A 24682-nucleotide genomic window follows, 5' to 3' on the forward strand; every position below is an offset into this window, starting at 1 on the left:
ACAATGTCTCACACTCGCACACTCTGCCATCTCCGCTCTCACTCACACAATCTAAATTGAATCTTAATGCCCGTAATTGCAAGATATACAAAGGGTCCCGGAGAATTAGCTCTGATAATTGAATATCTTGGTTACTGCGATAAATATTTGAGTTAGAGATCGTGGTTGACAGTGGAAAGATACTTCACCCCCGTTGAGTGGACAGCTCGGGTTGTTTGCTCAACTTTTGTTTGAGTCAGGAGTGGTCGCGAGCTCTCTCTACGAAACCGCCATTCAGTCTTTTATCAGGTGAGTGAAAAAGTTTTATTACCTCCCGACTAGTGATGGACTTTAATGAGAGTTCGATTAGTGTCAAATGAGCTTGCCGACGGCGCTAGACTGGAGAACAAATGAAGCCCGTGTTGTTTTGGTGTGCGGAGGGAAACAGGTACCGCCGGATGTATAGAACGTGAGTCCGTGGGAATTCGGGCGACCTCTGGCCCGGCAATCTCTCGCCACCGGCGCTACCAGAGTGCTGTGTAACTATCCACATGGCCTGCTTATTGACTACAGATGGAGAAATCCTGCACCAAGGTTTAGCACTAGATGTAGGGCGGGTGGTTACAAATGATATAATCCGATAATTGGACAACCGTAGCCATTATGATCCCAGCTTCCAACGATGCTGCACCTGTCGGATAGGACACGGACAGAGAGACATCCTCTGCTGACGGTCTCTTACACGTGGGACAGTCAGCAGAGGATGTCTTTGACTGTCAAGAAACATGTTAGAAATCCGTTCACTGGCGTAAGATAGGTATGAAAAATGCGCCCAAACAGTCCATTTTTACACGGGATTGTCTCCCTTTTTTTACAAAGGTGAGAAGGTTGAGTGTTGGGTACAACTCACAGCAGCGTCAGTTCGAGGTTCTTCTTAGTTATGCCCCAATGATGCTGTCCACCTAATGAAATCAAATGTGGTTTAGTTTTGCGTGGCTACCAGAATACCGGACAAAGTACATGTATACTGAACCTTTTTTTTCTCAGAAAACAGGATGCGTACACCCCGATCCTGAAGCTACTAAGGGCGCAAAGTCTATAGACAGGTCATCTCCATAATCCAGTTAACTTTAGATTCCGGACTATTTATGGAAAGAACACTAAGTCAGTCCCTATTGATATCTGATATAATAAGCCTCTAAAAGTACAAGGAATGACAGATATGTTTTGAACTATCTTTTTTCTTCTTAAGAAGTTTTGAGAATACAAAGTTACATAAAGGAAAGGGGCAGGGCGATGTCTTGACTTCCTTAGAAGCTCCTGAGCGTCCGAGATTTCGCTCCCGTGTGTTATGTCTATCTATAGGCATACCGGTCACTTAAAATGTCACTGGAATACCTCCTAATGAAGTAAAAACAGAGCAACATATCCACGATACCGTAAAGTAGGAGTGACTTCTTGGAAAAGCCCGTAACTCTGACATCGGTGACAGAAACGTCACAGCTCGTCGGCAGGGATCGTGGCATCTAGTAGCTTTTTGATAGCATGGCAGGGTAGCAACGTGTGTCATGGATACACGCTCTGGCAGTGTGGAGGGGGCAGTTTTGAGATTAAGCAATATTATGGTTAATGGTTCATCTGAAACGTGAGAACCGTCTTGAAATAGGTGATGAGACGATACGATTGAAACGAGCGAAGGTCTGGAGTTCGTTTTACTGAACGGAAAGTAACGAATGTGGGCGGAAATCCTCTCTGTTCTTCCTGATCGGTGTTCGCTTCCTACCTGACCATAGAATGTAATTCATCATGAAATGCAATAAGTCCCCCTTCTCTCACATCTTGACGAAAACAACTTCCTTGGCGTTATTCTAGATGGCAGAGCAAGTCAGTGGGTCAATTTGGAATTCTGCGGTAAGGCCACCATAAGCTTGAGATGAAACACTAACGATGCAGTTGGCTTTCCGAAAATATTTAAAATAAGGAGGAGTAAGGCTTGGATAGAAATGAAGAAAATAAGCAGGGATAGCAACATAGATATTTTAAACAATGTTGAAATGAAAGAAGATATATAAAGGAACGAACAAAGGAGAAAGAAGGAAAAAGAGAATGGAAAAATTGTGGTATCGTTTACTAGTACATGTACTTCTTAGAACGTAGAAAGTGTTGACGCTTTAGCTATTAGGTAAATTTTAGCACCAGAATCAGACAGTATCTCACAACGTACGTGTCGAAAATGAAATGGTAGTACGCGATGGTATCGAAAAATCATGTGTACTATTGGCCCTGGTACTAGTATGAGGAAGGAATTCTGCACGGACGGCAAAAGTCCGATCCTGTTTTGGATATAGTCAGACGGTACTGGTCGGGATACCCCGAAGGGGTTTTGACCAGTACGTATATAGATAGATAGGTACATATTCTGGCTCTGGTCCCCCATACAGCACTTGTGTAAAAGACAAAGTCGGCCTCTACACTTGTACTGATGTGGCACAATAGATCCTCAATGAATAAATGAAATCACTTTATTGTACATTCATACCTCGAAGGGCTGGGTACAGTTCGTCTATCGTATGACACAATACACAACACTTAGTACACAACAATACAAAGGTTACATGGTAGACAACGATGTTGCACCAAGCTAACCGATTAGACGCTGGTATCGAAACTGTCGCAGTGTGGTGGCGCATAGAAGGCTCATTTTGTACTTCTGTGTACATATAATCAATATAATAGTTGTCATAGACATTGATACAGGTCAAAAATAAAAAGAAACGCACCTACCATGATTAAGACGAAAACTGGAATTTGAGTTTATGAAGATCCACAAATACCTTGACAGTTTACATTTTAGAAATCCTTGTTGAGTGCCGTTAACATACATAACATCACAAAACAACATACCGCTCAGTAAAATAACATATACATGTCCAGAATACTGTGAGTTTGTTGTAGATAGGCGTGCCCTTAAGTTGCGTTCTTAGAACGTTAACAGACAGCTGTCAGATAGAACTTTTGTCTGACGCTCCGCCAAGCATGGTAACAGTATCCATGTTTCCTGGCCACATGTTTGTCGGACAATGTATACATAACTTACACAAACAGTCGGCGCTGTAAAGGTAAATTTGGAAACACAAGTTTTCCGGTCCGATGTATCAATCAGAGATGGTTACTGAAATCGAAGAGGACGTCTCTACACTTCCGCTATTGTTTTAACCGCACACTTTTGTCCACTTGTTATTTGCATGCTAAACTCTTGCAAATGGCGGACACGACAGAGCTAATTTGATGACACGAGTTGCGGGGCGTAACGTGACGTTTTGACACGTCGGTGTAGCGTAAGACGAGACTTGTGAGGGCTTGGGCAAATAGGCGGCCGTCGCCAGCCGTCGCCTGGTTCTTAAATTTGACGCCGGCGTTTGCGTACACGGAATGTGCATGCTTGTAAGACAGTACCACTTAAGCACGCATCGTTTGTCTGACACCTGTTCACCTGTCTGCTTACTTAGTCAAAAGTTTCTTTACCTTCACTTACGAGCCCAAAATAGCATATATTTATCACTGCCTATTCTTAGCTTTACATTAAGTTATTGTTTGTTTTTACTCAGCAGCCATGTTTGAAACTTTCCGGCCTTTTCCCCATGGTATTCATTTATACATCATATGTATATGCATATTATATACATATACATATTATATCTCCATCTAACAAATTGGGCACATAATATGAAAGTAAAATTTCTGTATTGATTGAATGAGTTCAGACTGAAGTGCATTACGGGTGTTTTACTTCTTAGCAAGAGCTGCAGAGATACAAGAAGGTTTGGGCTGTCTTTTAACATAAACAAATGATCACGCGCCAAGACTTGAGTGTCAATGTTTTTGAACCAGATGTTCCTTTTGAAACACAACAGCGACTTAGTTGAGTCATGAATACGAACATGACAATTTATGATATGATGCTCCCGCTTTTCTATTTAATCATCAGGAGAGACGCGCGTACGGGCAAGCTCTCGCGGGGACACGCGAGAGGTTGGTTGATGTGAACTTTCCAGAAGTTTTTCGTCTTCCCATTTTGAGTCTTATTTTCACAACCTTGGTTTTTGTACCGAATTCCATCTGGTTTACACAAGTGTACAAATACAACCCCCTTAATGTCCCAACGTATCAACAGCGTGCCACCCGGAGATGGAAGTTGTGTGTATCTGTTGTTCACGTGGCCGACCTTAGCCGGTCGAATTCGGTTTTCGGACGAGAAGAACCGACCTGTGTGTGCCAATTACTTCATCAGCTCTGTGGGTAATGGAAACTGCAAGAGGAGCAGGGAAAATAAACAGACTGGAGATTTTCTGTTTAAGTCGACCTCGAGAACCCGTAAGAGAAAGCGGCGTACAAATGTCGCCTGATCGACCCGGATGTTCTAAACTTGGTTCGGATCCGGGATCGCGCCGGATTTGGAGCTGTACACCTGTCGTTTGGCTATCCCATGGTTCGTTGCTCGATACACTGGTCAGGGGGGGAAGGGAGAAGAAAGATGGGTGCTGTCAGAATCTATAGAACTTTGGGATTTGGAGGAAAAGTCCGTTGTTCTTCGCGCCATTGAGCGCGTGAGACTTAGTTCTGATTGATCCAGACCAGCTGCCTCGCGGGGGTTAAGCGTACAAAGAACAGCAAAAGTCACTGGAGTTTCTGTGAAATTAGGCCGAAGGGCGAATCCCTATAGCTGGCGTTACGGTATGCTGATGCCCTGAGTCCACTGGTCCCGCCGGGAACACGAGATCCCAGCACATCGAAATGAAAGAAAATACACGAGCCAAGCTTTCTCAGTGATTTACCCCCCCTTCCCAACGTGCCCGGGCGCGGGCACTTGGCATGTAGATAGCGCTATGATCGACCACCCCTCGTGGACCGACTTTTCCCATTGACCTCTGCCCTCCCGCCTGCTACGTGACTTCTTGTGACGCACTATCGATTACTAATTAATTTACTTCTTTTTGCGGTCTCATGTATAACTCTGAAAGTGGTGTTTATTTTGCCATTATTTTTGTAACAAGTGGAGCGTGGAAGGGGCATTGGTCTCAGCTCACGCGTGGTCGAGGATCACTTGAGAGGAAATGTTGAGCCTTGCGCACCCAAACCTCTGCCAAAGAGTTGTTGCAATAAGGAAAACAAATCAAGACAATCCCACTCATACGTCTTGTGCAGGTCAATTTTAAGGCCCTTTACATTGTGCCGCTCGCTACATGCCACTTCCCCACATGTTGTACAAATCCCGCCGCGAACACATACCGCACGCTTGTCCCTAGTCTGAATCAGAGCAGCATGTTTTCTTAGCTCTGATGCTGTGATGTTCTACACATGCATTGTTAATCCGACGACTTCTCTTCAAAATTAGCCCAACCTCAAAGCATATTTTCCCAGGGAGGCGGGCCGTGGGCAGCGAGCGCGGTCCAACCAGCACGGCCCTTGGAGTGGTTGGGACTTCTCGGATGACAGGCCCGGCGGCAGGCGCATGGCCTTGCCGAGCACAAGCGACATGATCGCCTCGGAAGTGACACGATTTCCTGCACACGTCAGGCCCCTGTTTATAAAGAGTGGTAGTACAGGAGGAGCCTGCCTGGTAGGGTTCGCGCAGTGCGACATGGTAGAATAGCTATGTCTGTCGTCTGACGTTGGTTGTCTGGACACCAGCCAGTTTCAGGTGCCACCTGCCTCATCCTACTCCTTTTGTCGGGCGAAAAATTTCGAGTCCTGTACCAGGAACCTCCAATCGGGCGAGTTGGACTAAAAAAGGGCAGCAGTCTGGGATCCAGTGAAGGGAGTACCCACTTCCGCGTGCCCACTCATCTGAACTGAACTGAACTGAGTTCGTGGACGACAAGAAGCGGACAAAAGACGCAGATTAAGCAGCCAAGAAGCCCTCATCTGTAGTTATCAAGCAAGGTGTTGGCGCAGATAATTCACCGACAACAGGTACGACTTGGATGATTACACAAGGCCAAGATAGTATCATGGGGTAACATAGGTGAATCGTTTTTGTTTGTGTTTGTAATTACCGATGAACATGTCTACAGGAAAACCCCCACCTTAATTCCAGTACGTTAATGCTGGTTGGTGATTTAGATTATGATATTACCTGTCCACTATATTTCTCGCGAATTGGCGTGTAGGTGAAATACGCCCTTCTTCATACCTTTACAGTCACCCGGCCTATAGTATATGTGTCATTTAGGTGGAATGCCGACTTCCATGTTGTGTTCTTTGTCTTCCGGCACTTCCTCCTCACATTTCCTCGGCTGCCCTCTCAACCCGTGCCCGCTACATGCAGGGGCCATGAACGCCGTCCAAATAGGCCATTCCCCGTGCCAAGCGCTGCTGGGCACCCTTAAGAACAAGCGAGCCGGCCCCATTTGATCAATAAGTCCAACAGGCCCATAGTTCACATATAGCTAGCTGCTAGCTTTTCCTCCAACAGAGGCAGGGCCTTTACCTCAGAGAGCTTCGCGGCTTACCACCGAGATATGGCAGTCTTTCCTGGTGATAGCATGTACTTTGGGGTGATAGAACATTGGCATTGGTCGAGAACAAACGGAAGCTTTCAGAAAGTAGGAATTTCGCTAACTGCTTGTATTTATACGTCCTCTGCCCTCCTTGTCGTGTGTGTGATAATATTTACATGTAGCTCTGGCTGCGTAGTTTTACCTCGCCTTGTAAAGTGAGGTTAAAAGTTGGTCCGTCCGTCAGATCGCCGTTTGAAGAGAAGGCTGCCAGCGGCAATACGGACCCTCTTGCTGCTTGAGACTGGTTCTCTTCGTGCGAACAGATCTTTAATCTTGCCAGTGCCCGCGGGTCTAGGCGCAGTATAATTGCAGTAAAGTGATTGGATTACCTTAGTGAAAAAGTACGGTCAACCGGAAGCTGTGACCGGCTGATTGCCAGGGCTTTTCGCAACTCCATTAACGATCAAAAGCAGCTCTGTGGGCTTTCCATCCAAGCCCCTCTTTGCAAAACATCGTTTCGGGAATCCCACAAGCACCGTGACCGTTTTTTTTTCCTACTCCAAGTTCCGCCGACACTACATGCTTTGTTTCTGCTACAATACCGCACGACGTCGCGTGTTGACAGACATTACAGATGATATGTGGGCTGATGACAGACTGGCAGCCAAGTGAAGACTGCATCATTGTCACATTAATCATTCCGGCCATTACTTGTCGTCAAAAAAAAGGAGATTATTGCTATCACCACACCACGATAACACCACACGCAGACTAGTTAGTCATTCTGCGCCCTCCGTATACCAGGCATTAGCCAAGCCCAGAGCAGGACCCGACCACTGTAATAACTGTAATCTGATTACAGCACCTTGTCTGTGTTGAATTGCCAAATCGTTTCCCACGTAACATGCACCGATATGAAACGGTGGTGGCGTATACATCGATTCAGTACTACATGTGTAAGGTATCACCCACCAAGACCGAGACATAATCAAGCTCAGCTGCGCCTTCACTGCAACACTTTCCGCAACGTCAAAATACTGTACGCTTGGTCAGCAGAACCATGGGTATTTTTAAATGTTGAAGACAGGGTCTTGGGTTCATAAGCGTTTTATTTCTGCCCAGTTGCTCTATAATGGATTGGCTACTGCTTGGTTGGCGACCCGCATGGTGTGGTGTTCTGTCTGGTGGATAGGGTTCATCTGGATACAAAGTGCGTTCACCTCCCTCCCCTCACCTCCACGGCTGGTCTTTCACACCGGGATTTGTAGCGCTGACGTCTGTCTAAATTGTTTAACGGTTCACTACCGCGGACAGGCGGCTTAAAATGTGTACACGCCAACTTTGCAATGTTCCCTGTTTGCAAAGTTTCTCTTGTCGCCCGAGAGAACGTTATATCAAAGAGCATCCAAGTTATATGATATCAGGCACAGTTTTGCTCAAACCCTTAACATTGTTACTTTTGTAAGACACAGTAAGTACTTTCTAATTTCCCATTACAATGTAAGAGTACAGAGGTGTTTCGAAAGTCCCTGTTCCATTGGTACTGTGTAATGTGATGATATACGCATACGTTCCCACACGGTCGTCCCGCTCCTCTGTGACTCGTCAGGCTGGTAGCTTCATGTTTTCTTAAATCTCGGTGTCAAGTTGACAGGTACTACAGAGACTACACGGTAAAGTAGGGCGGCCATTAGCGTCCAGAGAGAGTCCTCGCTTGTGGGGAAAGGGGTCAGGCTGGCGGAAAAGTGGACACGGAGGAGTCTGGGCGCTTGGGAGGACGGAATCCACCTGGGAGGCTGCCTAATAGAAATCGTCTAGACCACCACAACTAGGGCCCCACTTAAAACAACTATTCAAGGAACGGTGTGGGAACGGGAAAGAACTAGGCAAGGAAAATCGCAGGCATGCCTGTACCGTGTCCGAAAATTTCTTTAGCAAATAAACCTCGCATGTAGAACGACGGGCTTTCAGACGAACGGGCCATGTTGGGGAATAATCTGTCAGTTTTCTTCGCGCTGCTGTGGAAACATGATTACGCATGAAACAAACAGGTAACCGGACTGTAGACCCTGATCTCAGGCTGTGCTACAGTCCGGTCCTGTATGTTGGGACGAGGTGTCGGCCTATTTGCCCAGCGTCTCGGTGGCAGCTTGAAGCTTTCACGAGCGATAGAAGTGTCAATCAGGACAGAGGTCTTACGCGGTCTAGTTGTTTTATTAACCTGCTCCACCTCCCACATATTGCCGCACTGGCCCCTGCAATACCGGCGATACCTCTGCTGGGAGCTCACCCCGTGTTCGAGCCGCGCCATTCCAAATACTTCGCTTCAACTTTGACACCAACCCGTGCCTCACACCAAATTCTCTTAATTTTCACCCAATTTCGCAGCAATTTCTGCGCTAATCGGAGCTCTTGACAAGAGACACGGATGTTAAGGCCGTTAATCCCAAGTTGAAGTTCTCGTCGGAATTTAAGTCCACCGGTGGGGGATGTCGACGCCGGCTTGTTCGCTTCATCTGTCAATCATTGTCCGCCATCATCTCTCTCAGCGCTCCTTCTATTCTCGAGCTAAGCTCTAGACTCCCGCAATCAAAACGGCAATACTTATTCCTGCCAGAATCCTTGATATACATGTCTACAGTTGCTTATTTCCCCAACAGTTTGCTGGGCTTTTTTTGGGGGGGGGGGCGTAGGCATATCACTCACACATTTGTCATCACTATAAGCCATTGTATGGCGTGCATGTCAAGTATGATTTGTCTAAAATTTTCACACACGATTGCTGGCTTGATGATTAATTTATATGCTCCTGTTAAGTACCCAGAAGGCCTGATGCCGTCCCGTTTTGCGTACGCTGATCCGTTTCATCCCAAAATAGCGTCATTCAGCGTCGTCATCCTCTTGTTTTAGACCCTGATGCGATTAAAATCTCTGGCTTACGAGCGGCGCGTGCTGGAGTTGCTAGGAAATAAGAGCTCGCTCCGGCAGTTGTTTGAATTGTCCTCTGCCCTTGTCGCAATTAGATGCCTTCTTGTCATTCTCTGGCCTCCACGGCTCTGAGAGGATTATCCCTTTATGTTTGGGGATGTTTTACCCAGAAACCACACCAGCCGAGAAAAAAGATATAATCCGACCCACAAATATTTCCCACTTCAGTCCCACAACAAAAACCCACACTCCACGCCACTTATAAAGGTGACGTCCATACACTAACAGTGGCCGGGCAGGTCGCCCTGCTCCTGACTTCATCCGACAACTTCTTCTCTCGCTCCCGTCATCCTGACTCATCAGAACCGCTCAGCGTGTCCTTGCGTGCCTGCAAATAATCTAGTTTTGACGTCCTCTGACATTTTCCGAGTCATAACTGGGTGAGTATCAGTTTATTTAGTCTTATCTTTGTTGACTAAGCCGGCTCCGGGTTCGTGCAAGACCCTGCAAACTATGTCGGAGACATGCGCACCATTCAGGAACTAAAAAAAACGCGAGGAGTAAAAAAACAGCGCCCGTTTTTTACTGCCATGTAAGAGGAGTGTATTTTCAAGCCAGATATCGTCAGGCGTTCCATTATCCCAGACTGGTCAGCGTGTAACTTTTTGTACCACTATAAGTCGAGAACAGTAACAGTACGATGATTTAGACATACATCATATACCATGGGCCTAGATTTTACACTTGAAGAACTCTTATTTTAAACAGTACTAGTAGGAAGTAATCAACCCATCAAGGACCACAGTACCCAATTAGCAAAGAACCGAAATGATGGAACTTTTATGTCAATGCTGAGGATTACATAAGATATGCTGAGCACTTAAACACATAAATTTACATATCAATTAACCTAATCCTATTTTCTGAATAAGTCCAGATCGTTGAATGATACCGACGTCAAACTGTGGCATTAGCTGTCTTAAACAAAGGAAAATCTCAAATAATTGAATATCAACTGCATATTTCTAGACTATATGTTTGTAAACCCGTAAGTCATGGCTTGCATATATTTGCAGAAATTTTGATATTGAATTTACTGACGACGTTCATGACGTATATGAATAATTTCTTGTGAAATTGGGCCAAGGTTATGTATTTACTGCAACTTGTGGAAAAGGCAACATGTATTCACTGCAGCTAGTTTGCGCACAAGAAACTACATTTGATGCTGCATACCACCCGGATTTCTCCACGAGATCTGTCGGAGAATGTGAGCCCGAAAAGCAGAACAGTAACCGTGCGATAGTTCAGTATTTGTATCCAGGGAGAGGGATCCCGGTATGTATTTGATGTTGGGGGACGTGGTTTGAACAGGTGCGGCTGAAGGTGCTCGGGGTGATCCCGGATCGTACCGCGGCGGGGAAACTTACCGGAAAAAACGGATTTCACTTGTGGAGAGGAGAGATGCTGGAGGGCCCTGGTAGCTCTTGTGGGGAAATTTCTGGCCTGAAGCCCGCAAGGCGAGCGTTTCTTCCGGCGTGAGACCACCTGTCGCGTCCCCTAGAACTTGCCGCTGCACCGTTAGTCCTGGGGTAGCTCCTGCCTCCGGTCACCCGCGTAACTCAACTTGTAGCAGAACTATTTACGTTCAAATTTCGGCGGACCCTTCCTCGTACTTGGTTGATAAACCTTGTCAGTGTCCAGAAGTTCAATGACCCCTTAATGAAATGGTAGATTCGATTATGGTAGTTCGTTTATTGCACATTCTTGTACGTCTAGCCTAATTGATAATTGCACCAACATCGTTAATATCAATTACAGTTGTTTTGATAAAAACAGTCGCAAAGTAGGCAACAAAGAGTATTTATTAACTACCTTCGTTCTCTTCACTGAGTTTATCGTAGTCATACAGTAGTAACTTGGCAATCCGTGATCACAAAAAAAGATCGTCCCAAGCCCTGGACAGCCCCACCGGATGGCTCTGATCACAGTCAGGCACTCCGTGGTAGATCCGATGGCGAGATATGAGTATTTATTAAGCCCCAAGATCACTTACAAATTGGAGCAAGGTATAACCGTGCCTCCGACGTGTAGTTGTCGATCCTACTTTACAGCTCAGCACGAGAACGAGCCGCATCTGGGCTGCATTAGCCGACCGATTCCGACTCTCCGGACATCTGCTGCGGCTCAAGGCTGGCTGCCCGGTGGACATCATCCCCCGTAATGATGATGAATCTGAAGTGAATAGCTACTGTTGTTTACAATACGACAGGGCGGTGGTTTTCTTTTTTTGTGGGGAGGGGGGGGGGGGGGAGCTCGTACAACAACAAGAAAGCAAGCCGCTCTGTGACACGTGCTTGATGTGTCTGTATGTCGTATCGGTATATGACATTACCTGGTACTCAGTGAATTCTTGAGCTAAACAAACATACGTTTTCTCAAGGCCCAGCGCGATCCCCTCCACTGTTATCATGTATTTTGTGCTAACGACTTAACAAGATGATATGATGTGGTGAGATTAAAACATTAGCACCAAGAGAGTCGTAAATTTCAGGGATAGTTTATTTTACGACCGCCAAGGGGAACCGCTCTAAACTCCGTACCTTCTTTTCCCTTGTCGGTGCATAAAGAGTAAAGACTGACTTGAATTCAAGGAGATCGTAAGGGCTGGTAGGAATGTCGGCTCGTAAGAAAAAGCCTTGGAAAAGCTGCGATGTCACAGCGATGAATTTCTCGGAGAGAGGAATCTTCAGACACTTCACTGACGTCACGGCGATCGGATAAAATACACAAACTCCGGGGTCTTCTCTCCCCGATGAAGGACGCAGCGCGCTAGATCAGCCGGATACTCTGCCGTGTGTGGCCGGGAAAGCAAGGACGGTGCGCAAGAGACATTCCGCAGTCCCGCCGCCCAATCTCGCTGTAGCTGGACTTCCCGCGGGCTTGTCCTCTGTTGTCTCTGCTCGCCACATCAAAGCCGACATTTCCCTGAGACAGTGCGGAGAAGGGCCACCCAGGCAAGGACATCCTCACTCGCACCTGACGGGGAAGCTACGGGAGGGAAGCTGACCATCGGACCGTTAGCGCTGTTGGACCATTCCGTCTCCGGGCTCAGCTGGCTAAACCAAGACCAGGCGAACGGATTAGGAACACAAAGAGAACAGTGAGTCGCCGTGATTGTGACGGTTTGTCTGGGCACATGTGTACGCCAGCCGAGCCGACGCTACAAAAGACGCCGACGGCGACAAGAGTGGTGCTCAGATGTGGAAACCTCCGCTAAGAGGGAAAGGCCGCTTTCTTTGGAATTTCTCAACACGTCAAACACGCCGATTTTGTCTGGCATTGCAACTTTCAAGCCCCGAGACAGTTTGGGGACGAGTATACCGCATGGACGACCCTGTGGATGAAGCTTATGTAGGCGGCTGAGTTGTTGTATGTAACGGACTACCGCCTGCCGCCCCCATCTTCACAAACAGGCCAGGAACGTCCCGCTAAAACGCACAGGTAAACCCTGATTGCATTCTTAGCACGTCTCCACGGCAACTCGATCCTGACTTGTACGGGCCCATCTCCATTATTAATACGACACAATCGCATACTAGGTGTGGGGTTTGATCCTTTGGAAGGCGCAGTGTTGGGGCCAAACGGGGTCTGACTGACAAGAGACAATGTCTTGTTGCGGGAGAACGTCCGGATAACCTTTTCCTCCCGGAAAGTTCGTGCGGACGTTTCAGTCAGAGGAGCCGCGTAACGTTACACCGCCAGGTACGTGAAACATTCTGCATGCCACATTCAACACGGAGGTGCAGTTTCCGTGCGTCTTGTTTGTCCTCCTTCCCAGATAATTAGCCTGTGTCTCATGAAGATACATTCACTGCTTCGGTCCAAATGGTGGCTATAAGACGTTTAGCTTACTGGTATTATACGGCATGGAATGCTCGATTCCCAACTGACATGTACATTGCCACTGCACTTCATCAATATGATGTAAGTTATGTATATACGCAATGTACAGAGTTCTACTAGTAGACAGTATTAGCACAACGACAGCACGCTGACAGGCTACAGGACAAGTCGCCCTGGCCATGATGATTGACAGCTCACTCACACGACACACGATGCGTCGCGCCGAGAGTGTTTTTTTGCTTGAACTTGCATCGTGATGTCTGATATGAGCGTTGTGTCGTCTTTTGAAGCAAGGACTGACATGTCCTTTCTTGTTCGGCCCGGAGGCGTCCCTCTTGCTACTGGACATTCCCAGTGCATGTGTTCTATCCAGAAACCTTGCCTGGCGCGTTGGTGGTCTATGTATAGAATTAGTTTTATGAAGTGCCTTATGTCAACCACTTCTTTATGTAATATTGTTTAGCCAACGAGAGCACAGAAGAGATTATATAGAAGTCGAGAAGAGGCTATAGAGCTATCTTCACCTCATTTCTGACCAGGGAAGTCTGGCCTCAATTGCTGGCTCATTCCATATCCGTGGGCGTTCGTTTGCGCTCGTGTTTAGAGCAAGCTTTGACGGTCACTGTATTCTGCAAAGAACAACCACCGTTTGACACTGTAAGAATGTTGTCTCTCAACAGAAAAATGCGTCATTTAATGATCTGCTGACCCGTTTTCCCTCGTGACGGACGCCATTTTGAACACACCTGGATCCCCCCTCACCATTCCTCAGGTCCCACTCAGGGGCCTGCTAATTGGACGGATCCCAGGGAACAAAGATGGCTCCGCTCTTTTTGTTCCCTGATTGTCTGCGTTCCCATGGATCTGGCAGCTGGCAATTTCATCTCTGGGCTGCACAAAAGTAGTTACCGCGTAACGAAGTTCGCCAGCGTGTCAGTGATTCACCCTTCTTCAGTCGTTTACTCCCGGTCCTGTAAACAAAGCCACGGGGAGGAACCAGACCTCACGGACAGTTCTGAGCGCTCTCTAGTATCTCTCCAGCTAATGGCGTGCGGAATAAGAGACTGTACCGTCTTCCCTCTCCCCTCCTAAACCACATGCCCCCCCCCCCCCCCGGGCCTAGGTGTTATTAGCATACAGGACAAACAGCGAAAAAGTAACGACTTTGAACATACAAATGAACCAGACCCGTAGACCCGTGACGTGAGCGTTTGGAACTGTAGTGTAGACGTACACCTTGATATTGATTTTCAACGTTAAGTATGGTTAAGCCTAAGGAGAGAATTTGAACTAGTTCTGGCCACAAGGAATTCCTCTTATCGCTCATTGCATAGCTGCAGCCACATGCAGGAGCGTGTTAGCGCTGTGAAGAGAGATGATCTATGGTTTATTTTGAATAACTACGTGCTCAACTATAAACAAGTCTCTCCCTCCATATATTATTCACAAATAATCGAAAACTTATGATGTCAACAGAAGTGATGTGCAGTACACCGTACACGTGAGAGCAGTGCTCAAAATCCTTTCGGCCTTTTACCTGGATTCCCTCTCAACCTTCTCCCCTTGCCACGCTATGTGCACCTTCGGAATTTATCTATTGGTAAAGTAAAACGAACTCTCTGGGAATGAGATCTGCTGAGGAACTGTGCGGATAATGTCCTCCTAACAGTCGTGAGACGGCCTGGAAACAACTGTGGGTAATCTTCGTTAAAATACCCCCTTTCCGTGCGTGCTTTTCAAAGCTTCTGTAACCACCTACAGTCACAGGCGTAGTGCAACCCCTCTAAAGACTTTTCAAGCTTTGAGTTTTAGGTGTCTAAAACAGTGTATTGAATAGCCCAATCCCTTTCGAGGACGTGGTCTTTAGGGGTAATACTAACGGGAGGCATGTCTTTTGTTGGGCGTACTTTCACTCATGCAGGAGTATTTTCCTGTAATCTACCCATTCTCAAGCTTACTCTATGCCCTCATTCTTCCCCAACTCAGTCTTTCTGCTTTCATATTCCCACAGACCCGTATGGTTTCTGACATGTTTCTTATAAGCGGTAAAACTGCTCTAAAGAGGGATGTTTCGTGACTTTTGGGCTCGTCTGGAAGCAAAGGCGTCTTTGTTTTTAGGATTACAAGATGCATTATGGGTAAGATCCTCTAGGTAAAATGGGCTTCATGAAGGATGAGCAGCCGAAGAATCGTTTGTTTTGCGAGGGAGCCAAATAGAAGAGCCACAGTGACGGCAATATCTTACGTTATGTTTTCTCCGTACGAGCGGCCTTTCGCCTTTCTGTTTTAAGTTCTGCTACAGAACTGCACAACACCCCCACCCCCCATACGTATCATGTCGTTGTAACTTTCTGTGATGACAGACACCATTTCAGTGTGAAAATGAATTTTCCATGGCACAGTATGAAGTCGGGGGGAAGTCTTAAGCAGGAATGATGCGTCTGATCATGATGACAGGCCGACAATAGGTGCCGATGGATTCTTCTGATTATTCATAACTTCCTACTGTACGGATGTCATCACACAGTTGCTTTTCGATAAGGCGCGATGAGTTGGACATGAATATTATCTTTATTCATGAATGTAACACGTTACCACCTTGCCCACCCCCTTCGTTGTTCTGTCAACAGGCACTGAACTCAAAAGGATATCCCACGAATTAATAAAGCTAATCAAGTGCATTTGAGTCATATTTGTAAAGCAAATACTGTAATGAGTTGATGTCGCGACACAGGCGCATCCTATCCACCATGCGTGCTGTTTATGAAGTGGGGTTTGTTGTAAGCCAGAGTGTTGCACAAGAAATGTAACGCAGTCCTTCGACTTGTTAAATCGCGCCCAAAATCGTTTCTCTTCGGCCGTGAGAACCAAAACAATTGGTATCCCCAAAGGCAGTGTCTGTGGTAAGTGGCTTTCTCAACACCGTAATAGTTCGTGTGATATTTCCAAGGCTGAAAAGGCTCGGGGTCGCCCATTGTCGGGGATGTATAGACGACGTCAGCACTGAGATCCGTATAGCTGTAGACGTAATTGTGAGCGACAGTATGACAGGGCAGGGAAAGTGGCAATTTTATTGTTTGCGCAAATCTAGCGTAATGTGTCCTCCAGGCATCGGCCTTTAGCGTTGAATCGAGCGGCGCTGTTCTCACGAAAAGTTTCCTGTGTGGGGTGTTTATGTCGAGCACTGTATTGGAAGTGATTCTGGGGGAGGGGGACATAATAGAGGCACGGGGTGGCCCGCGTGGAGAGTTTTTTCCTCGCTTCAGGCCTGCTGACGGTCCACCGTGGTAGAGAGATGTCCTGGACCCACAGAAGGAGGCCAGACGCGCTTCACAGTTTACTCAGGCAAGTGGAGGGCACTCTATTATCACATAGGTGTGAATATGGAGTGTCGTAAGCCTCCTTGCAAGACAGCCTGCTGTAACACACCGCCCCATCGTTACACTCTGCCGCCCCCAGCCACCCGACTCTCGACCGCATAAATCAGCAATCAGCACGGACATTGAAAACGTCACTGGAAATTATTAAGTATCTAGTCGGGTGGAACCGGTGGATTCGTGGGTTAAATCATCCCCCGAGGCGCTGCTTGCGTCCGCGAGATAGCAAATTACCTGTCGGTTTGACAGTTACAAGTGACGGGGAGACAATATAAAAAGTCGCTCTGCTGCGCAAGGTCGGCAGTCAGCTACCTCCGTTTCCCCGGCACCACACGTCCGACGGCGCCGTACGGGAACTCCCGGTAAGTCGGTCCCTCCGTCCAGGTGTGCATTCCGCCGCCACACGTGCTGTGCTCAGGTGTGTGGTCTAACAACACTGCGTTTCAGCGTACTTTGCGTGAGTGCCTTCTGGGTTTGTGACTCACGTCTGGTTTTGAGACATTGACTTCGGGGCTTGACTACCCAATGGACCGAGCCGAGCACCGCCGAGCACCGCCGAGCCTCCTGTCGATACACACCCCGTCTCCCCTCGCCTCCTGACTACTCTAGCTAGTTTTCTAGCCACAAACCTAGTGTTCTAGCTACAAATCAGTCGTTGTGCGCATCGAAATATATGGACTGGCTTGGTTATGGCGAATAATTTACGTAGGTTATGGTTTGTTTTGGTGCTAGGTGGCATCATTTGCGCAAGGCAGGGGGTGGGGGGGTCCGGCCAGCGTTGTCAAGTTAGACTTGGCTGGTCTGTATAGGTCTGTAGTACTTCTCCATTTGATAAACTTCTACGCAAATTATTTGGCATAAGTCCTGAGTACGGGACCGTGCAGTGGATTGTTTATGTTTCCCCCGTGACAGACAGCGTCGGGGCGATTTTAGTATCAATAACGCATGAGCGACATAAATCACACTTCTGCACAGTAGCCGGGACCAAAACAAACTTCACAAACTTGTCACTCGCCACATTACCGGGCAATGTTTGCTGTTCTCATTATGACGACGCTGTTGTTTTAAAGATCATTACTGCAGTGTGCGTAGGAGTGCCATGTGTGTGTCTGTGTGTACATATAGACCAGACGGGGGCACGTTGTCGTCAATTTATGACCTGTCCGCCTCTCGGGTCTTTGGCACTTAGTCGCTAACACCGAGTATGCATTATTTAATGAACTTGCATGATGTACTCCCCCTGCCCAGGAGTATAAATACCATGCACGCCCCGTTGTAGCTTCAATAGTGCATTTGGAGTCCGGGAGACGGTGACCTCTGTCGTCTGCACGTGTGTCAGTCAAGCCCCGTACGTGGTCCGACTTATGAAAGGTAGGACTTACCATACGATCCTTAGTCACTGATCCCAGAGGGACTTAACAAGTTTTTAATGGGCCAATGATTAGTTTGCTTGATATAATTGTGTGGTGACTTCATTTATGGGAAGTGATGCGCTCGCCAGGTTCCTCTTTCTGTCCAGGTGCAGGACTTTATGTCGAAAAGCTCAAACACCGGAACATAAATCGTGGTTTTATTCTGCACGTAACTGTTGTCTCCGTCTGCCGATATATATACTTAGCTTACGCCGTTACGGCACTGCCCATTTGTAGTCAAGTCAGTTTTTTGTTTTGTTATTATTTTGTTACGTACAACGAGAAGCTTGGTGGACGGGTCGCTGTTTCTCGTCGGTGACAATTTTCTGGTTGACGGAAACAATTGAGTCTTTATTTCATGTTAGGCCGAAGACTGGGTTAGTGAAGTGTGAGTTATCCGGTGTAGTGACGACCGTGTGTGTGTGTGTGTATAGGTGGTTCCCCGGCACCACCAATATTATCTCTGATGACGGGATGTGTTGGGGGATTCTATGTCCTCATTAGTGGAAGGGGAACATGTGTGCTATTGTTTGTTTACGTCGGTGTCCTTAGTGAGAAGAAAAATCCGTAGAAACAAAGACCTGCCTATGCAGTGGCACAGTGGCCCACGCAGTCGCTACAACAGTGCGCCCACCTATCCTGTCATAAGATGTTGACGTCACCTGTATTTTAAGGTACTGACATTTAGAATTTCACGCTTTGAAACCAGGCTCGGTTTAACTGTTGTGATGCCGAGTTTCAGTGGTACTAATAGTTGGGACATCTACCCCGCTGCCGGGTCCCAACACTCGATCCTCGCCAGGCCCGATACACAGTAACAGCTGGACCACAAAATATGTGGAATTCCGTCTCCCGAATCTAATATAGCCAGTTTAGCCTGTTCGAGACCATAACAATTGTAGAAAGGACGGCTATGGAGGGGCGACAATGTTATCAGCAATATAATATACCAGGGTATGATTGTTTTCTAGTTACACGATTCCTTTAATTTTAGTTTTTTTTTACGGTCGTTAAAAGAACGTCCCGGTTTTGAGCGGGTACAAATGGAGGCTAATATTAAATAAACTAAGCAGTAAAGTCAGTTTCCAAACAACGGTTCCCGGCCATAGAACGCGTCCGTCGCGCCCGTCCACACAACACGCGCACAATAGTTGTGCCAATGTTCTCTCAGGCAGGCATGAATCCGGATTTGACGATTGATGAACTACGAAACCACGATGGCCTAGTTTCTTGACTTTATATGACGTCGTACTGTTCTTTGCTGTGAGATTTGTTTTGTGTTTGGGCGAGTCTTTAAACGAGAATGTTTTGTGTTTACAGTTTATTTTTAGGAGAAATTCGTCGTCTTGATCAACCAAATGTTATTGAAATGTCGCTGTTGCCGGGTCCATGGTAAAGCATTCCCCTGTCATGTACGCACACAGAAAGCCGTGGATTTAGCGTCCGAACTGATGATAACAGAAAAAGCATTTAGCTTTGAAAGCCTTGCCTGGGGAGAGGTTCATCATAGCTTTCGTCGCATTCCAAATTTGTATCTTCACATTTTCGCCCCCCACCCCCCTCACCAGGAGACCAACCAAGCTTGCCGTCACTATGGGTGGCAGTCTTGCTATTCGGTTTTATCAAACTTTTGGGAATCTAATTTAAATTTTTCCTCTAGCGGCGCTCTTTGAGTGCTATCAGGGATGAAAGCGACGGCGACGCCTGGAAAAACATGCCCTCATTTGCGATGCACAAGATGGCCGGAATAGCGCCTTATTGAGCAATACAGGGTGTAAATTGGTGAAAAATGATCCGATTATCACCTACATAGGAAGTGTGCTTTCTCGTGCCCTCTATCGGCATCATTTTGTACAAGACTTTTTTTTAAAATCATCATTGCGGAGACCAGTCGAGTAACAACATACAAAGTGGTAGATAACATTTTGCTCTTTGTTTCTAACGTAAGTCAGGTACCTTCTCTCATCATGTATCTATAGCGGCTGCCTTTGCGGCCCGTCCGGTCCCTCCCCTCCTGACGACTTGTGTGGTTCTCGCCTCCTCTCGACCAGCTCGCGGGGCGTCTTTCCTGCCGTGACCCTCTCCCCTTTTGACATTTTCCCATTTTGCGACTCTCTTGGGTTTGTTTTGTAAACATTTCTCCTTGCTCCGATCGTACTTCGTTCCGGCTGTTCTCGAAATAGTGGGAGGGGAGGACCGGAATGATTTATGCCCTTATTTTGCTTGCAAAGTGGGCAAACCCTCGAAATATTCATTAGCAACTTGCGTCACAAGCCGGTGGGCTTTGAAAGAGCATCGTCTGACATTTGAGGCTCTCAAAAGAAAGTCAGCACGGTCCAGAGTGATGGGCACGCACAGTAGTGTCCCCTGCACGGGGAGCGAGAAGGAACACGAAGCCTTGCTTTGAAATCGCAACAGCCTTGGAAGACGAACGATTTCACTAGGAATTGTGTCTGTACCAGCGCACACTTGTCCGAGGATTACCTCATGGTGTTTGGGTCAGTTTGACAGCCGTTCTTGTTCTGATCCTGACGTATTTATGTTGTCAGAGAGAGACCCTGTTGTGATAAGATGACCAACGCTGTCCTTCGCGATAAGAATTGTTCTTCAGTGTGGAATTAAGGATTTCGCTATTTCTGTGGGAGAGTTATATTGGTGAGTACTTGTTCGTTGTGTTGATTGGTGTTTCTTTGCTGTTCTTCAGTAATTTTTCAAACGTTTAGCATCCTCTCGTAAAACGTCGTTTGTGTTCCCTGAAGTGATATGCCCGGGGCATGACACGGGGCGCATGACAAGCCAGACTGGGCACTAGAGTCAAGAAGTCAGTGAATGGAGACACTGTGGTCCTCTAGAGAGAACACTAACCCGGCCACCGCTAAATACCAACTACATTTGAGATGCTACCATGACGCTATCCGTCTTTGTGGGTCTGCTATTCCTGTGTGCGCAACAATAGCTATTTGGGCGATCCTTACGCAGCCTTGGGCTATTATTAGAAAGTGCAGAGTTCATGTAGTGAATAGCGTTCTCGCGGAGCTCCTGCCGGTGGGGTCCCTCTCTATGGACTCCCTGCAGACGACTGGCCCATTGTGTTTGGGCTGGGCTATGACGTAAAGTTGAGACGTAAGCACAGCAAGGACATTTACCGTGCAATAGGCGAGTGTACGTCAGGCGTGTGACGCGTGGAGCGGCCGGGTAGGCAGGGTGCGTGCGACCATGGCATACAGGTTTGTTGGTCTCGGCCAGCTTAACGATGCCTTGTCCCGCTCAAATATTTACTAGACCCGACTGTTTGTCTTCCCAATTACCAACTTTCCACGAGAACCGTGGGCTAAAGTTTGAACTATGTGTATCAGTCCCGTAAGTACACGACTAGCTTCGTCATCAGGCCCTAATACCCCCAATCAAGCCACCATTCCGACAAAGGTCTACGAAGGTGAAAACGACCGTAGCCAGTTTCCAAGTGTTTATTCTAGATTGTTGCCAGTCATATAAACTCCAGCGATAACAGTATATGACCCCCACTGTCCAGAACCGTCGCATTTTGTACCCACCACGAGTGTCAAACACATTGCACTATTGAAATACTATTGAAATATCCATCCATAGCAGAGATACTGGCAGAGATACTGACTTTTCGATCGAGTTGATTCTACCCCACTGAATCGCTTTTGTCAAAAGTCTTGCCGCAAGTTTATCTTTCCGTTCAAAAGGATAAGTCCATTACACAGATGATATCCCGTTCCGTTGTCCGTTGTTCCGATTGAATGTGATGACAGGCTCGAACACTGATAACATCTGACACTAATGACTGATATGTCATCGCCAAGGGGTGGGTACATCTGCCTCTGATGTCCCTTCACACGCAAGGGGTGGGCGGTGACTAGACGTATCCAACCACGTCATGCTACCAAATCAATGGGCCGTTCGTTACTTCATTAACGGCATATAGGTCAGCAAACTTCCCTTCCTGTTTCAGCAGCAGGGTATATTTATTTTACAGGGATGGGTTGCTAGCTTCTTCTCTTTGATTTGCTCGAGAGTCGAGCTTTCTCGAACACGGGACTCCCATTTATGTCCCTTCTGAAATTCGCTGCAGCCCCAACCAGGATTGAACAGGGGTCTCCCAGTTTACCAACTAACTGTAACCAGGAGCTCAACTGTGAGGTGGAGACCCAATAAGCCCCTGACAGCGAGAGATGGTGTAACACAGGCTAAACATATACACCGTCACACAGCGTCCTTGCAGAGTGGCATGATCTTAGTTTCACTGCGCATGGCGAGTCGGAGTCGGAGAGTCCTCGTTAATACAGCTGGCAGATCAATCAAATGTCCTTTCAAACATTTACACTGTACATTCCTGCTCTAGGGCAACGTTTCGCTATGTAAGCTAGTTAAAATGTCTGCAGCAGTTCCTTCGTAAAGGTGACGCCACGTCAATGGTCGAGGGAGAGCTTATTTTAATGTTACTCAGACATCTACATTTTTGTCGCGTGTTTATCTGTATGTGCGTAACTAGCAAACTGTGACATATATGAGTCACGAAATTAGTCTAATCATAACTGAAGCCCTCCTAACCATAGCACATTGTGATCAAGGATGGGATTGGCGCCCGACGCTGGCGGTGTGGTTTGGTCTCATCCCCGTCAGTATTATACAGATTGTAACGGGATTATCTAAGCTGTAATCGACTAGATACTTCAAACCGCCGACAACCACCTGTTCACACGGTAGTGATGTATGATCGGAGTAAGAGTACAAAGACTTTTACCCCGGTGTAATTTTGGAGCTTTTTGAGAAAATCCAACTATTGTCCAGTCACCTTTCCTGCTAGTCCAGGCAGCCCAGCTTTTAACCTTTGCTCGTGCCCGTTTCAGCACGGTGGGGTGCTAAATCTCTCCTTTGTAGGTCCTTCTTTCCTCGCTCACTCACTCACTCTCACCCACTCATTCATTCATGTTTAAGTTGTTGGTCCACATGTCAGGCCCGTGCACGATGTACGCGTTTATCTAACATTAAGGCTAGAAAATGCCCATCTTGTTAACGAGACATACCTTAAAGAAGGTCTATAGACCAAACATTCTTTTAGTAAAGGCAAACGAAGAACTAGTCATGCGGCAGCTATTTTTGTTTCCTAAGGTTTGCTTAGGAGATAAAAGGGAATGTCCTCTAGGTAAGATGTCCTAAGACAGGCTTTCTTGTGTCTAAGATTCTGTCATCTTCTTAGATTAATGATGACAATACTTTCATCGTACAAGGTATCATTTGTATGATGGGGGTGTTAGCGAGAGGTGGAACTCGACTCATGCGAATTCCCCCTTTCTTCGCTGGGTCTATTGTGCCCAGGGAAGCTGCTAAGCGCTGTTTGTATATACGGGATCGATGGGACATAATTCCACACAAATACTGTAGGTCCGAGGTGACATTTGATCGATCTACTGACGTCATCAACGAATAGAACCAGAAAGTCTCTCAGATAGTTTCAAATACCGAACTAACTTGCTCTCAGAAAGGTAAAGGACGCACAACCAGTTCCTCGAATGTGTGTTGCAGTCGATCGCTTGTTGTCCCAGCATCCAGTCAGGTGCAGTTTGTTCACGTCTCTCACGTAGAGAGGATAAATGGGTCTGCCCTTCATAGGTGTTTAGCTGGAATCTAGATACCTGTGTATAAAGGTCTAATCATCTCTCTTACACACATGTCACACCCTTCAAAAAGTGGGCACTGATCAGTCAGTCGATGTCAAGTATAGAAAGTCGATACTGCGTCACCACAGGTTGAACAGTAGTTGGAAGGCCCGGCTGACGGCAGGCGGCATGGGGTCTTATTCCTCAGATGAACGACCTTAGATGGCCGGGCTGCAGTGTACGTTGTGATCAGTGACTGACGTGTGCTCTTGCGTTTTCAGACAATCGCTACTACTGAGTGTGAGTACCTCCATCAGAGATGAACGTCTTCAGAATAACCAGGCTTTCGCCTCCGAGGCCGAACTTCACGACGACAGTGGCGTGCCTGCTGCGCCATGTGTACGCCTTCGTCACTCTGTTCCTGCTGGTCTCCGAGGCCGACCGCGTCCCTGGCAGGAGAGGAGGCATTGGCCACAACGTGCACATGCTCAACAATCAGCCGATCCGCAGCGAAGTAGAGGCAGCGGTACGTATGGTCACCTGAACCCATGTAGTTTGGATAGAACGTTTACCTATCTAAACTTTGCTTTCCGCGAAACACAGTCTTAAAAATTCCCATCCACGTCGTCCCTAATATTAAAGCTAGTGTGACCCACACAAGGACAGTTATACCAGTCCTCCTTCCTAATTCCCGCAATCATAATGCTGCATTTCTCTGGCACCAACAACTGTGGGTCCTGGAGGTAACTTTACCGTTTGTCGGAGTAATCAGGGGACTCGTGCCCTTAGTTCCGTGTGCCAGATCGATAGGCTTAGTGTACAGGTTACAGGGGGATAAAGAGCTGCTAGCTGCATACATGCCATCGATCTGATATAGAGACAAGCGCTTTACTTCCCTGGTTTGTTTTTATGTTTTTAAGACACGGTTAATGCCGTGCACCAAGAGTTAAGTG

The 24682-nt window shown here is 47.0% G+C and overlaps 1 protein-coding gene across 8 annotated transcripts in view; it reads left to right on the top strand.

Annotated features, from left to right (window-relative positions):
- Nucleotides 1–192: 192 nt before the first annotated feature.
- The window catches only part of LOC118415029 (matrix metalloproteinase-21-like), a 30896-nt gene continuing 6406 nt past the window's right edge, over nucleotides 193–24682 (top strand). The window contains exons 1-2 of one of the 8 annotated variants that reach the window (XM_035819406.1): nucleotides 193–288; nucleotides 24011–24255. In XM_035819406.1, the coding sequence (XP_035675299.1) occupies nucleotides 24049–24255 (207 nt within the window). In that variant the 5' untranslated portion in view covers nucleotides 193–288; nucleotides 24011–24048. The other 7 variants (XM_035819401.1, XM_035819407.1, XM_035819404.1 and 4 more) reach the window with 7 other exon arrangements.

This window comes from Branchiostoma floridae, chromosome 4 (genome assembly GCF_000003815.2).
Source record: "Branchiostoma floridae strain S238N-H82 chromosome 4, Bfl_VNyyK, whole genome shotgun sequence".
Lineage (NCBI taxonomy): Eukaryota > Metazoa > Chordata > Leptocardii > Amphioxiformes > Branchiostomatidae > Branchiostoma > Branchiostoma floridae.